The 15325-nt window shown below is 48.4% G+C and overlaps 1 protein-coding gene across 2 annotated transcripts in view; it reads right to left on the bottom strand.

Moving 5' to 3' along the window:
* The window catches only part of LOC135900911 (uncharacterized), a 155312-nt gene that overhangs the window by 66806 nt on the left and 73181 nt on the right, over positions 1–15325 (bottom strand). The window contains exon 3 of one of the 2 annotated variants that reach the window (XM_070534432.1): positions 1866–1940. The exons of the other annotated variant lie outside the window; for it this stretch is intronic. Within the exon in view, the coding sequence (XP_070390533.1) occupies positions 1866–1890 (25 nt within the window). The 5' untranslated portion in view covers positions 1891–1940. The remainder of the gene's footprint in view (positions 1–1865; positions 1941–15325) is intronic. 2 annotated transcript variants of the gene reach the window in all.

The raw sequence follows: 15325 nt of genomic DNA, 5'->3' as shown, positions 1-15325 counted from the left end.
GAAATAAAATGAAACGCAGAGTAACGCTAGTACAAAGCATCACTGTTTCGCGACCAATGTTCGATCTCTCGGCACCGCCAGAGAGGGGGCTTTTGCTGCAGTGCATGGTATGTGGCGAAGTGCGCTTGCAGGACGCTCAAACACTTGCGGGTGCCGCAGCCGCTGACAGTTCCCTTTAAACCATGAAACATTGACGCAGAAGTTTTAAACCCAGCCGTAACTCTTAGCAGAGTGATGATGTACGCAGTGAACGCCTGAAAAACCTACCTAATGATAAGCGTACGTGTAAATAGGATACTTGTGAACTTTAACAGGAACACCAAACTGATAAGTAATAACCGATTATATATTGCACATAATATTAAAAGAAGCAATCTTTCATTTTGCTTCGGGGCAGGCCTGCTAAACACGTAACGTTCGCCATTTTGCTACAAAATTACAGTCGAAAGGGGGAAATAATGGCGACAAGCTGAGCTCTCGGTCGGGATTGCACTGCATTGCAGGCCCACGCTTGAGAAAGATCAATACGTAACACCGTGGCGCTTTCTCATTTTTTTTCTTTGTTCCTTGCTTACATCACACTTACGTAAACTATGCTAAGAGGCCGCTGACGTTAAACTCCCAGTAGCCCCAAGCTTCCTATGCCGCAAGGCGGAAGTGCACACGAAGCTCTTTTAAAGCTGCCACGTCACTGATAGCCTCTCTCGTCGGCCTGCGATTTGGCAGGCGACCAGAAAAAACGCGTGCGAACCCCTCGTATCGGTGAGTGAAGTGTAGAAGCAGTTTGCCTCGGAGGCACGTCTCACTATTCGCTGCAGTGCTTCCGGTAACTGGACTTCGCGAATGCTCTGCCACGCCAAGAAGCGAAATAAGGGATAGACATCTTTCTCGACCAGTACTCACCTACGGGGCAGAAAACCTGGAGGCTTACGAAAAGGGTTCTACTCAAATTGAGGACGACGCAACGAGCTATGGAAAGAAGAATGATAGGTGTAACGTTAAGGGATAAGAAAAGAGCAGATTGGGTGAGGGAACAAACGCGAGTTAATGACATCTTAGTTGAAATCAAGAAGAAGAAATGGGCATGGGCAGGACATGTAATGAGGAGGGAAGATAACCGATGGTCATTAAGGGGTTACGGACGGGATCCCAAGGGAAGGGAAGCGCAGCAGGGGGCGGCAGAAAGTTAGGTGGGCGGATGAGATTAAGATTGCAGGGACGGCATGGCCACAATTAGTACATGACCGGGGTTGTTGGAGAAATATGGGAGAGGCCTTTGCCCTGCAGTGGGCGTAACCAGGCTGATGATGATGATGATGATCTTTCTCGAGAAGTCACGGACGCAGTTTCTCTTCAAGCTAGTGCACAAATACGGCGGCCACGACGACATGACTGACACCATAGTATCACGCGTACACACTCTTGATTGCACATGCACCGGTATATACGCGATCATGTGGCACGCGCGACATGCATGCATTAGTATAAAGCCGACATTTCCTCATTTGATAGCGCACCTGAAAAGCAGCACCATTAAGCATATTGTCCCACCACGGCGCCATCCTCGACGACCCTTTCAGTGGTGTATTCAAGTTCCATAAGAACCATTGGCAGCCTCGTTGCCCGTTTAATTGCTCGCAATTCCTGTTTCTTTCGTAGCAAAAGTAGTTGAAAGGCACCAGCCCTCGGATAACATGCAGGTTCATTATTTCTCCCAGTTCTGTATTGCTGTAACAACGTGTAAAGTTGAAATAAATATATGGGGAACTCGACCACGTGTCATAAGTAAGCAGAAGCATTGCACGCAGTTTAAGAGGGAAGGCAGAAAAAACGACAAAGCATAGACAAGCTTCTTGTTTACCCACCATGGTAGATGAGTGGTAATGGCATTGCGCTGCTTTCCTCGAAGTTGCGGGTTCTGTACCGGCAGTTGAGGCCACCTTTCAATGGGGGTAAAAATGCAAAAGACAACAACAAGAAAACGCTATGTACTTGGACTTAGGTGCACGTAAAATAACCAAGGTTGTCAGAAATGAATGAATCCGGAGTCCGTCACTAAAGCATGCTCAGATTGTCGCTTTGGCATGTAAAACCCCAGAATTTCTCTAGCTTCTTGTTTATAAACAAAGACTACGACGTCGCTATAGTGCCCAGGCGCATTCGTGAAAAAATACAAAACAAGAAAACGAAAATGCTTCCGCTGGTTCTCGTCAAGACACTTCAATTCGTGGCCGCAATGTTCTGTGATTCGGACAGTTTCGCTACATGACAACTAAAACCTCACGATACTAATACAATCAAACCCGCGTGCCAAAATCAGCAGGCTCCCGGTAAGGCAACGGTAGACGCCCATCTGTATACAGTATCGTGGCCCGTATACGAGGCCTATAGTGGGCTCAGTAGGCATCGTGGCTGTGCAGTGTAGGCTACACTGCATATATCTGTGAACCCGAACGGACACGCTCTGACAGTAGTGCACAGAACTAACTTAGCAAACACCGCGGATCTGCTGGAGCTGCGACGCGTGCACGAGCATCCATTCCTCGGCGCCTCTCGCCTTGTCGTCGCCACCGCACGTCGCTGTGGGACGGCGTTCTCTCGTCACACTCGCACGCTGATAGAAGTGCGACCGAGAATAGCCGAGCGTGACAGGAGGCGTGCCGAGTACGTGTTTCCATTTTTTATTTTTCTAAAAGAGAACGACCAGAAATAATAAAGTATTCAGTGGGTGACGCTTGCGTGAAATTACGGTAAAAGTACTCGACCGGCGACTTCCCGCCGTTGTTTAGCAAACATGACAGCCGAACCAAATGGTGGCAACCAGCAGCGGTGGCTGGCGGTGTTCGCGCCTGGCCTCGCCCCACAGGCTCGACAAAAGTAAACAACAACTTCCGATTGCCCAGTCCGGCTCCATTTTTGTATATAAAACACGAAGGAAAAAAAAGAAGACATTATGTTGGAGTCGCTGTTGTCGTTTAAATTTTGTGAGCATGGGCAAATAAGCGACGGAAGACCGGCTCTTCTACGAACACCAAAAAATAAACCGCAGCGATTAAGAAATCTGCAGAAATATCGAATGATCACAATGCGTCAAGAAACGAGTCTAACCATCGTAATCGGCACGGACATGCGAACGGCTTTCTCTAGCAGCGCACTTCTGTCTGAGCGAAACCATACCGGAATTATTCTCGCTTCCCATGGTTACCGTTGGCCACACTTTACAGTTTTAGGACAGAGAGAGGTCGAGTTCGTCATGCCTCCGAGCGACTCCCTTTCCCATCGCTAATATCAGTCGTTTGCTGCCCCTAAATCGACTCACTTCCGGGGCGATGGGCTCAAAAGACCGGAAATGTCGTTACCTGCGGAAGCAACTCCCTTTTTCCCGGCTCCGTTAACGGGCAGGCAGACAGACGTCGCTAGCGCAGACACGCGACTCGGAAATTTAGCGTGGCGCCTCCTAGCGGTAAAATAGGTTGCCAGACGAAAGGTGCCCCTGCGATGGCGAACGTGTGGAGGGTGACGACAGTGTCACTGGCTGAGTCAGCCTACAATGTGCATGAACTATGAAACTCGCAGTCAAGCCCCCCGCCTCAACCCACACGAGAAAGCTTGTTCGGAAGGAAGCACACACGTGGAAAGAAGGGGGGCTTATTCAATGCGTCTCCCACCGGAGTCAGATTTTTGGGAAGAATGAGAAGAGAGCGGGGATCAGAGGAAGCGATAAGTGGAGAGGTTAAACGGTGGGGAGAAGAAGCGAGCATTGAGGTTTGCAGGGTGATTGTTGTGGTCGTGACCACGTGCCTGCGTGGATTGTGATGTTAACACGTGAAGAACCGCTAAGCCCATAGATGAAGCCTCTTTTAAGCCATTCTAGAGGTAGCTCTTGGGTGCGAGCATTTGTGAGCGGAATTATATGCCTTAGACCTGCATCTGGGTCGGCCTGCACACAATCTCGAACGAGCGGGGCCTTTATTCGAAGCTTTTACTATTATTTCTTCATTATGCAGACGACAGCAAAAAAATAAAAATAAAGTTTTAACATGTTTGCTCTTACCTTCTTCCATTCAAACGCAACTTCAGCACCTTCAAATTCGCTTAAACGACATTTCTTGCATAGTAGAAAGCCTACGCTTTCTCGACGAACGACGCAGAGTAAATCACAGGATTCTAAATCACCAAGACCACCGACACCGTAACACAAAGTTATCACGACAAGGTCTGAAATAAAATCCCGAACAATGTAGGAAAAAATACAAACATCTAGGACGCCCAGATTAATGTACACGCTCTTATGCGCCGCCTCCAACGCCACTGCGAGCGTCCATTGCTAAAGTATTAAGGAGATCGAACGGCACGCCATGCAGGGCACGCGTTCGCGAGGTGCGCACAATGCTCTCGACAGCTACCGTCGTTCCATTAGAGTAAGCGCGTCGACACGCTTTAGGCCGTTTTGGTGGCATTCATTGCCATCGCGGAAGCCAACGGCAGATCCATTTTATAGACGCTGAAGCCAAACCCCAAAGCACTTAACGTTCTCTTTATGGCCAGTCTGTCTTTCCCCGCGAGTGGCTTCCTGCTTTCCGGAGTGAACAGAGTCTTTACTTTTTTTTTTAGACTTCCTCTGCCGCTTCCTGTCTTGCTTTTTCCTTCATGTTTAATTCTTCATGTCGCTTTCTTTAAAAAATACGATGCAACCTAATACAATCTTTATTGTGCATAAGGCAAAACAAAATACAGATAACACGCCTGTCACAGCCTCAGAGGGCTTGACTGGCACTGCCTAACAATCAGGTCACAGATAATTGCACGAGGTTACTAGCGGACTTAGCTATTAGCGGGTCGGAACGAAATATTGAAGGCGTTATACAAAACGTTATTTTAAACTTCGAAAGTCCTGAGTAATTTCTGGATCCCCCGGCTTGTGTTAGCTTCTAACGCAGGCGTTCGTAATTTATTAAATGTAGCTGGAACATAATATTGCTGCATTCTTCTTCCGTATTTTGTTGCCATTTTGGGGATCACATGCAGTTTTTTCGGTCTATGGGAATGGGCTGGTGCACACCGTATCTTAAAATCATTATTGCGGAAGTGTTTAATTACAGCGCTCTCGACAATCAGGGAAGTTAAGTTTGGCAAATTCAACAAATTGAAGAGATCTGTATCTTTCCTTGGACGCAAACCGTACGCCCTTATTGACAACAGTGAACGTAAAATTGAGTTAATTCTTGAACACCATCTAAAGGTGCAGCGACCATAAAGACCATAAAGAGTCATACCATAACGCAGCACAGTGTAGACTAAAGCATTCACAATAATTTTTCGTGCGAATATTGGCATAAGACATCGCATATTGAATAATACACAGGAGACCGCGCGCAACCTGTTACAGGGGTAGGACAAATGTGAGTTCCATAAAATATCACAGTCAAAGAGCAGCCCAAGATACTTAACAGAAGATGCGTATTTGACAGGTTGACATGTGCATGTATAACAGTCAGATGTGTGTAAGGATATCGATTTCATAGGCAGGATTTTTTCGTGAGGTTATGGAAACATACAAGTCGCGTTTTAGAGGGGTGGACGCTTAATAATTTAGCTGCGAGCCTGTTCATAGCATTAGTCACATTATTCTGCAAGGAGCTAATTGCATCGCAGAGATCAATTGCACAGCATACAATAACTGCATCATCGGAGTATTGATATATATGATCACCTACTATATTGTACAAATCATTCACATAAATGTTAAAGAGTGGGGGGCTTAATATTGAGCCCTGAAGGACTCCAGAATAAATATGCATAAAAAAACACTTTTTCGAACTTTTATAGACTGTTGTATACCCTGCAGAAAGTTAGTCTACAGATTCAAGAATGACCCACGAAGGCCTAGCAGAGACAGCTTCTGTAACAAAATGTCATGACAAACACTGTCAAATGCCTTAGGGACATGGATAAATAGAGAACAGGCTACCCGGTTGCGATCTAGTGTGGAAATTAATAGATAGAGATATCTAACAGTGCTTGGGTGCCTTTCCCTGCACAGATCCGTACTGATTTGACGATAATACACTATGCTTATCTAGAAAATGTGTTATCGTAAGAGCCTCATGTTCCTCTAATATTTCAACTATACAGGCATCAGACACGTTGGGCATCAGGAAACGAACCTGGAGCGCGGGGCCGCGCAGATGAACATGAGATAAAATAAATGCAGCGCTGAGCGAAGCAGTGGTGAAGGCACTGGGCTACTACAGTGGTATTGCGCAGATATCGACAGCGGATGCGAATTCAGAGATAATTTTTTTTTGTTCGTAATAGCTATTTACCATTGGCTGGCCCTCTTGACTAATAACATGTCTGATCGAGCAGTGTCCTGACTATGTTTATGTCGTCAGTTTCATATTTTCTTTTTTTTCTGCTTTTCCCAGACAGATTTTTTAAAAAATTAAATTTCTCTGACGGTGTTTGACACTTGCTGTTCAGGAGCAAGAATAAAAATGGAGCTTTATAACATGAAAGGCCCCTATGCCCAGTGCATAATTTTCAAGTACTACTGGTAAGGTATACATCTGGTGCGATGTATTAGATTCGGCTGAGTCAAGCGTTTCATAATATTCCGACCGTCCATCCAGGCTCCATCTCACAAAACCAACGGACGACACCATATTGGCGAATTTTATAGCTTAAGTTGAAAGCTTCGTTCCCTTCTGGGGAGGCTGTCCTCCATTTCACACATAGCTGACAATGGTACAAACGCTAACGAGACTTCCGATTCCGACTACTGCTCAGATTTGCGACCGAAAAAATAGTACGTCACATACAAAAGATAGTTCCAGTTATGTGCCATGTAATTCGATGTAAGTGGCATACTTTTATGTTGTAAACTATCGCTTCATTTTTGCGTGCAAAGTATCACAGATCTGTACCCATTACCACGAAACAAGCGAGGGTGACATATTCCGCGACCAGTGGCCACAGCACAGCACTTGTGTTTGCAGCCAGAGCTTCGCATGTACTGGAATCACAAAAGTGCACAGATACGCGACCTGATAGGACCTTAAGCACGCAAGTTGTAGCTGTAATATATGAAGTATAGTTATCCCATAGATGGGCCTCACAGATCCATAACGACTGCGAAATGCGCGGAGTGAGACATCCATGACAGGACCAGTTGTGCAGCTTCCACAGAGTTGGATGCTAAGCATGAAACGGAGTAGATCTTCGGCATAAGTACTGCCGTGTATATACTGTAGGTATACATTTTTTCCTGGTTCAAAGCAAGTGGAGTGGGAATTCCCTTAATATTGTTGCGGGAAGAAAGCAGGCCCACGAGTGTAAAATAACTTATATTTACAAATGATGGATATGGCGTTCAGGCAACCGCCAGACTTCGTCTTTCTCTAGTCCATCTCAACGTCTTCCTTCACTTCACCGTAACATCACCCTCCCGGTGGGGGAGCTCCGTCCCGGTGCAAGTTAAACAGCCTCACTTATTGGGGGGACATAGGGCTTGAGCCTGGTGACGTGAACAACATCACTGGTTAAGTTGGGAGGCACGGAAGGCTGACTGAGTGGGGCGATCTCGTAGGTCACGTCGGACAGTTGGCGTAAGATCTGGTACGGACCAGAAAAACGGGACAGTAATTTTTCCGACAAGCCGACACGACGTGAAGGCGTCCAGAGAAGGACAAGGGAACCAGGTGAAAAATGGTGGTCTCGGTGCCGAAGGTCGTAGCGTCGCTTTTGAGAAGCTTGCGAGACTGTGAGGCGATGACGGGCGACATCTCGGGCCTGGGCGGCTAAGTCAATAGCCTCGCGAGCGTAAGCAGTGCTGGGTGACTGTACTGCGGAAGGTAGCAACGTGTCAAAAGGCAAGGTGGGGTCGCGGCCGTACAAAAGGAAAAATGGTGAAAACCTGGCAGTGTCGTGACGGGACGAGTTGTATGCGAAAGTGACGTATGGTAAAGCGACGTCCCAGTCGCGGTGATCGTTGGAGACGTACATGGCGAGCATTTCAGTGAGTGTGCGGTTGAGTCGCTCGGTGAGGCCGTTCGTTTGAGGGTGGTACGCGGTAGCAATCCGATGTTCTGTAGAACAGGAGCGGAGCAGATCATCAACGACCTTCGATAGAAAGTAGCGGCCGCGATCCGTCAGCAACTGGCGAGGGGCGCCGTGGTGCAGGATGACGTCTTTTAGTAAGAAGTCGGCGACATCTGTAGCGCAGCTGGTTGGCAGGGCTCGTGCGATGGCATATCTAGTGGCATAATCGGTTGCTACAGCAATCCATTTGTTTCCTTTGATGGAAATTGGAAACGGACCAAGGAGGTCGAGGCCCACACGGAAGAAGGGCTCTGTAGGTATATCAATGGGTTGAAGCAAACCAGCGGGAGGCATAGCGGGCGTCTTCCGGCGCTGACACAGGTCGCAAGAAGCGACATAACGGCGCACAGAGCGATAAATGCCAGGCCAGAAGAAGCGGCGCCGCAGGTGGTCGTAAGTACGAGTGACGCCCAGATGTCCAGCAGTAGGAGCGTCATGAAGTTGCTGGAGCACGGTGAGTCGAAGGTGCTTGGGGACGACTAGGAGGAGCTCCGGGCCGTCAGGACGAACGCTACGACGGTATAAAGTTCCATCGCGCAAGGTGAACATCCGAAGGGACGGGTCATTGGGCGAGGAGCTTAGGCGGTCCATAAGTGTTCGAAGAACAGGATCCTTGCGCTGCTCGTCGCCAATGTGGAGGAAGCCGGAGAGGGACAGAATACTGATGTCCGAGTCTGCATCGGTATCGTCCGGTTGATCCACGGGATTGCGGGACAGGCAGTCAGCGTCTTTATGCAGGCGTCCTGACTTATATATAATAGAAAATGTATATTCTTGTAGGCGCAATGCCCAACGTGCAAGTCGTCCAGTTGGGTCCTTCAAAGAGGAGAGCCAGCAGAGGGCGTGATGGTCGGTGACAACGCAGAAGCTCCGACCGAAAAGGTACGGGCGAAATTTCGCGACCGCCCATACGAGCGCGAGAATTCTCTCTCAGTAATGGAGTAATTTCGCTCGGGCGTGGAAAGGCGGCGGCTAGCGTAAGCGATGACACGGTCTTGGCCCTGTTGACGCTGAGCGAGGACAGCGCCGATGCCATGACCACTCGCGTCAGTTCGTACTTCAGTGGGCGCAGAAGGGTCAAAGTGGGAGAGAATCGGGGAAGTGGTAAGCCGCTCAATCAGGGTAGAGAAGGCTTTCTCCTGTAGCGGTCCCCAAGAGAAAGAGGCGTCTTTCTTAAGAAGGTCAGTGAGAGGGTGAGCGATGTCCGCAAAATTTTTCACAAATCGCCGAAAATAAGAGCATAAGCCCAGAAAACTACGGACATCGTTCGTTGAACAAGGTACAGGAAAATTTCGCACGGCGTGAACTTTCTGTGGATCAGGTTGGATTCCGGCGGCGTTGACGAGATGACCAAGCATGTTAATTTCACGGCGACCGAAATGGCACTTGGAGGAGTTTAGCTGAAGGCCAGCCCTGCGAAACACGGAGAGTATGGTTGTGAGGCGCCGCAGGTGGCTCTCAAAGTTCGGCGAAAACACAATCACATCGTCGAGGTAACACAGGCATGTAGACCACTTCAAGCCGCGCAAGAGAGAGTCCATCATGCGCTCGAATGTAGCTGGCGCATTGCATAATCCAAAGGGCATGACTTTAAATTGGTACAGACCGTCCGGTGTGACAAAGGCGGTTTTCTCGCGGTCCATCTCATCGACGCTAATCTGCCAATAGCCGGAGCGGAGGTCAATTGATGAAAAGTATTGGGATCCGTGAAGGCAGTCAAGAGCGTCATCAATGCGAGGCAAGGGATAAACATCCTTCTTTGTTATCCGGTTGAGGTGACGGTAGTCAACGCAGAAGCGCCACGAGTTATATTTTTTCTTTACTAAGACAACCGGTGATGCCCACGGGCTACTGGAGGGTTCAATGATGTCCTTGTCCATCATCCTGTCTACTTCTTTCTGTATGATGGCCCTTTCTGTTGCCGAGACACGATATGGCCGCCTATGAATGGGGCTGGCGTCACCGGTGTTGATGCGATGCGTGACAACAGATGTCTGGCCAAGTGGACGGTCGTCCAAATCAAAGATGTCCCGATAAGATGACAGGAGATGACGAAGAGCTGTTGTTTGCTCGGAAGGAAGGTCGGGGGCGATCATCTTAGAAACATCGTCCGCAGGCGTCGAGTACGAAGGAGTGGATGACAAAGGTCCGTTCGTACTGAGGAAGGATTCAGAGGTCAAAAAAGAAATCTGAAATTCTTCCAAAGGAGTGATATGCGCTATGGCGATACCGTGTGGCAAAACATGTGACGAGAACCCAAAATTGAGGATGGGCACGCGAGCGCAGTTTTCGCGGATCCGAATTAAGGTGCTCGGTAGGGCAATATTACGCGACAAAACCACGTCAGTAAGCGGCGACAGGACGTACTCGCCATCAGGTACGGGAGGACAGGGCGTCAGCAGGACATTTGTAGCAGCCTGTGGAGACAGCCTTGCAAATTCAGCAGCACATAAGCGGTGTGGAGCACAAGTGGTTGCGTCGGCAGGAAGCGGCAGGTCCAACTGTACAACACCTGCGGAGCAGTCAATTTGGGCAGAGTGTTTCGAAAGGAAGTCGAGGCCGAGAATTAGGTCGTGTGGGCAGTGTTCAAGGACGATAAATAGAACAACGGTATAATGGCCCCCAATGGTCACACGTGCTGTGCACATTCCAAGGACAGGTGACGTACTCCCATCGGCGACTCGCACGGTGCACGGTACGGCGGGGGTCAGAACCTTTTTGAGCCGGCGGCGGAGAGCAGCGCTCATAACTGAAAGCTGCGCTCCTGTATCAACGAGAGATCTAACAGGAACGCCATCGACTTCAATGTCCAGCAGGTTTCCACATGTAGGCAGGGTCAATAGAGGATTTGTGGGCCGGGTCGGAGTTGCAGCTTCACCTCCGGGAGCTGCACCGCCTAGTTTCCCGAAGCGAAGCGACCGGTTGCAGAAGGGGACGAAGAGCGGTGAACGAGAGGCGAACGGGACCTACGACCTTGCGGAGACGGGGATCGGCTGGATCTTGGTGGAGCACTGTCGGCGTTGATGTTCCTAGTCGGCGTATAGGGCGAGAAAGTGCGATTGTCGGGTACTTGGCTGTAGTGACTCGGAGACGACCACCGAGGAGGCGACGACCAGTGGTTGCGGCAATGACGGGCGATGTGTCCAATACCGGAACAATTAAAACAGATGGGTTTATCATCCGCTGTGCGCCATTCAGCTGGGTTGCGGCGGAGTGGTGGAAAGCTTTGCGTCCGGGAGCGAGCGGTCGGAGAAATTTGGTAGGTGTTGGTATGGCGGACTGAGCAGAGAGATGGAATGCCCAAACTTGCTATTTCCTCCCGAACGACCGCTTGTATAAGGGAGATAGCGGGTACGCTTTCCCGATAGTCTGAACGAACGGGAGCCGGGGCCATGGCCTCAAGCTCACGGCGAACGATGCGCGTTATTTCTTCCGGTCCTGCGGGCTGAACGAACCGCGGCGGGTCTTCGCAAGAAGATGTCGCGGCGGTATTGGGCAACCGGTCGAAAGTTTGAGTGACGCGGCGGCCCTTCGCTTGTTCGAAGCGCCGGCACTCCTTAATAATTGCATCCACAGTGGCACAATCCTTACACATCAAGAGATTGAAGGCATCGTCTGCAATACCTTTCAATATATGGCCAATCTTGTCTGCCTCGGTCATGTTGTCATCAGCCTTGCGACAGAGGGCCAGCACATCCTGTATGTACACGACATAGGATTCTGTGGACGTCTGAGCGCGGCACGCAAGTTCTTTTTTAGCTGCCAGCTGACGACCGACAGGTCTGCCGAACAGGTCTCGCATTTTTTTCTTTGCAAACATCCCAGCTCGTTAGGTCAGCTTCATGTGTGTCATACCATTGCTTCGCAGTTCCCTTCAGATAAAATATTACGTTTGCAAGCATCATTGTAGGATCCCACCTGTTGTTGTCGCACACTCGCTCGTACATCGTAAGCCAGTCCTCGACGTCGACGTTGTCCGTGCCACAAAATGTTCCCGGGTCCCGTGGGTGAGTGAGGATGACCGTGGGCACGGGCTGCCGAGGCGTTGTCGCTTGTGTCGGTTGATTTGCCATTGTGGCAGCAGGTAGATGACGTCCGCTGCGAAGTTCCGTGGTGGTACCCCACACCTTCCACCAAAATGTTGCGGGAAGAAAGCAGGCCCACGAGTGTAAAATAACTTATATTTACAAATGATGGATATGGCGTTCAGGCAACCGCCAGACTTCGTCTTTCTCTAGTCCATCTCAACGTCTTCCTTCACTTCACCGTAACAATATTTTTCAGAACTCACATATTTGCTGAAAATTCCAGGTGTTCCAGATTTTTTCTCATGGCAGGCACTTTGTGTCATTATAAACTGCCATCTCCTCTTACGATCAGTTCTATCATAGAAGCGTTTTCTCCGCTTCTTTTTTTTGTGTGTGTGAGTAAGAACCCTGATTTCGAACCGTAGGATATAGACCCTTCTTCACTACTGGGGGTAGCGGCGCCATGTTTGATCACGTGTGACGCGTCCACCACTTGCCTCGGCTGCCTCTGTGGCTTCCGTGTTTACAATGAATGCGCACGACGCCGGTGTGGCTAAGCAAACCTTGATTTGGCCACGACTTCTGATTTGGCCACAGCTTCACAGGACTTGTCAGTGCTTTTGGAGCTCATTACGCTTACCACCATATGGCGTGAGCAGCGTATATTGTGCTTGTACAAGAACTGGGTTTACAAATTTATTCCAAGCTGTCCAAATTTCCCACTTTTGAAATAAATCAGGATCAGTGTCTTTTGCTCTTCGCCCTTTATTAGCCGATCACTTTGAAGCAGCGCTTTGTCATGTTTCTGATCCAGCAATGTTTTTGGGTGCAGACAATTTATGAGTGTTTGCCTAATCATTCGGGGGTGTGCTCACTTGCGATAAAATTGTTCCTGTGGGTACAAAAGTCTTGGAACGTAAATGTTGTGCACGTTGTAATAGTTTGTAGCAAAGTCGAATTATCGCTACTAACTCGCTTACTTAGTTAACTGTCACGAAACATTAAGCTTCGAAAATTCGTGGGCGCTTGATGTAGACCGCTATGCACCCATGCTTCGGCGCATTGACTCAAAAGTGTGCCTATTCACCTAATCTTGATAGGTGGGCGATAGGGTGGGCGTAAGTGCGAGTTGAGGTGGATATGTGTAAATAATGCGCGAGAAACACAATAAAATGCGATGTTACTATCTTTGTCACTGTGTAACGAGCGATACTCACTGTTGCTAACATTCTGGGATTAAATTTCTTCTTTACTTAGGGGGGGGGGGGGGGGGCTTAGCAATACAACCCTGGTGGACGAGTAAAATTTTTTACACTCGTAGAAAGCCGTGCTTCTCGAAGGGCCGGCAACAACGGCAATTCTTGTGACGCAACGACCGGTGAATTTGACCGTACAGATTCATTCGATTCCTTAATATTGTCATTACTTTTCATCCAACTACTGCAAACAACTTCTTTCTGCCTTTCCACATTGTGCAGTATAAATGGAGCACAGTGTGCCAACAATCACCCAGTTGCGTTTTCGACAGCTGACTGCACAGTAGCAGTGTAGAAGCGGTACGGTTTCGCATTCGTGCGCTTTCGTTTGAGGCAACGTTCAGCGCGGCGCCCAACGCGCCATCTCGTTGCTCTAGACCAAACTACTCCGCGAAAAGGGACTGTAGGCACTACAATGCATCTCTTTCAACGCCATTAAATCACGACACCAAACCTCCTATATAGGACTGCCAATGATTCTGAACGTAAACCGTCCAAAACCAGTCATCGTTGAAAGCGGTGACCACAGGGCTCCAACATTTTGGTTAACTGAACGAGTTAAGGGGTAACCGGGAGCGTGAGCCGAAACTAATAAATGACGCTCCAGTCTATATACTGACCTTCTCCGGGACAGGTCTCGCCACAGCGCTTGGGCAAAAGCACAGTGTCTTCAAACGTTGGCTTGGGGCAGTGTTCTTGTTAAATGAGCGATAGAATGGGCGTAAGTTTGAGGGTGAGCGGAGGTTGATGTGTGCGAAAAACGTGAGGGAAATTTACTCTGCCAGAATATGGCGTATGCACCCTCTGGGAAAATAAAGCATGTGTTCAGGATGTATCGTGTAACTACTGACCTTGGACGGGTTCAATATGTGTATTATTAAGAACCTTCTCTTTTTTTTTTTGAAACCTGTATGAGATACTGCATTATCTTGTTATTATGGTGAATATGTTGCTATTGTAACAGATTATTCTGCCATTTTCCTGCAATATTCACTGTGTTATACTTGGTGTTCCTGACACATCGAATTAGAAATTTTAGTTTTTCGTGAGAAGAAAGTGTTTCGCATAACTTCGGAAATTTAATAATAAGTGAGTCCTTTTGATATTTGTGAAGAAGCATTTGTGGAACTCACTTCTCATATTGAAGAATGTGAGACTCTGTTCGACCGTTATCTTTGCAATTTTCGCCTTGCATTTGTTGCGAACCAATGACTGCAGAAGCTCTGTCAGGCGTCTCCAGCCTTTAGCCTATGTCTCCTGAGGCAAAACTCGTAAAAAAGTGAACGGAATACAATTGAACTGAATTGACGGTCTCGCGATGGACTTGAGCCACGACCATCATTTTGAGGTGAGCCTGTCGAAATAAGAGCGCTGAGATAAGCGTTAGATCGTGGTGTCATTCCAAGAAATGTGCAGTATGGTGAAATTAAAGGCCCGGGGTCGTGTTCACAAAGGAGTCATACAGGAGTCACGCTAGGCTGTGGCTCGTCAAGGCAGGCGCCAGCCAGTCGTGATATTGGACATATTTTTGAGGGTGGCCTACTTACGGCAAACAGCTCTGACACACGAAATGCCTCGGAAATGTGACACCTGGATCGAGAGTTCAATGGATTACACAACGCGCATAGAAGATGGTATTTTTAGGTGGAAGTGTGCGCATAAGCGCCCCGTCTTACACGCAACTAGCTCCAACAGAGGAAGTGCGGAATGTAATTCTAATTACGAGGTCTGGATTGCGATCATCAACGAAACTTCTCCTGCTGTAGAAGGTTTCACTGACTGATTTATTTATTTATCAGGTGTAACATCCCAGAGAAAGGTAAGCGTCGCTAGGAGAGATGTCACAGAACGCGCTCAGGTGCAATTTTGACCACCTTATGTAGTCCTACAACGTGCAGTAAAATCTAAATACACGAGAGTTCTTGCGGACCATCAGAATGC

This window comes from Dermacentor albipictus, chromosome 2 (assembly GCF_038994185.2).
Source record: "Dermacentor albipictus isolate Rhodes 1998 colony chromosome 2, USDA_Dalb.pri_finalv2, whole genome shotgun sequence".
In the NCBI taxonomy this organism is placed as follows: Eukaryota; Metazoa; Arthropoda; class Arachnida; order Ixodida; family Ixodidae; genus Dermacentor; species Dermacentor albipictus.
The sequence above is the reverse complement of the archived record's forward strand: the minus strand, read 5'-3'. Positions and strand labels throughout refer to the sequence as shown.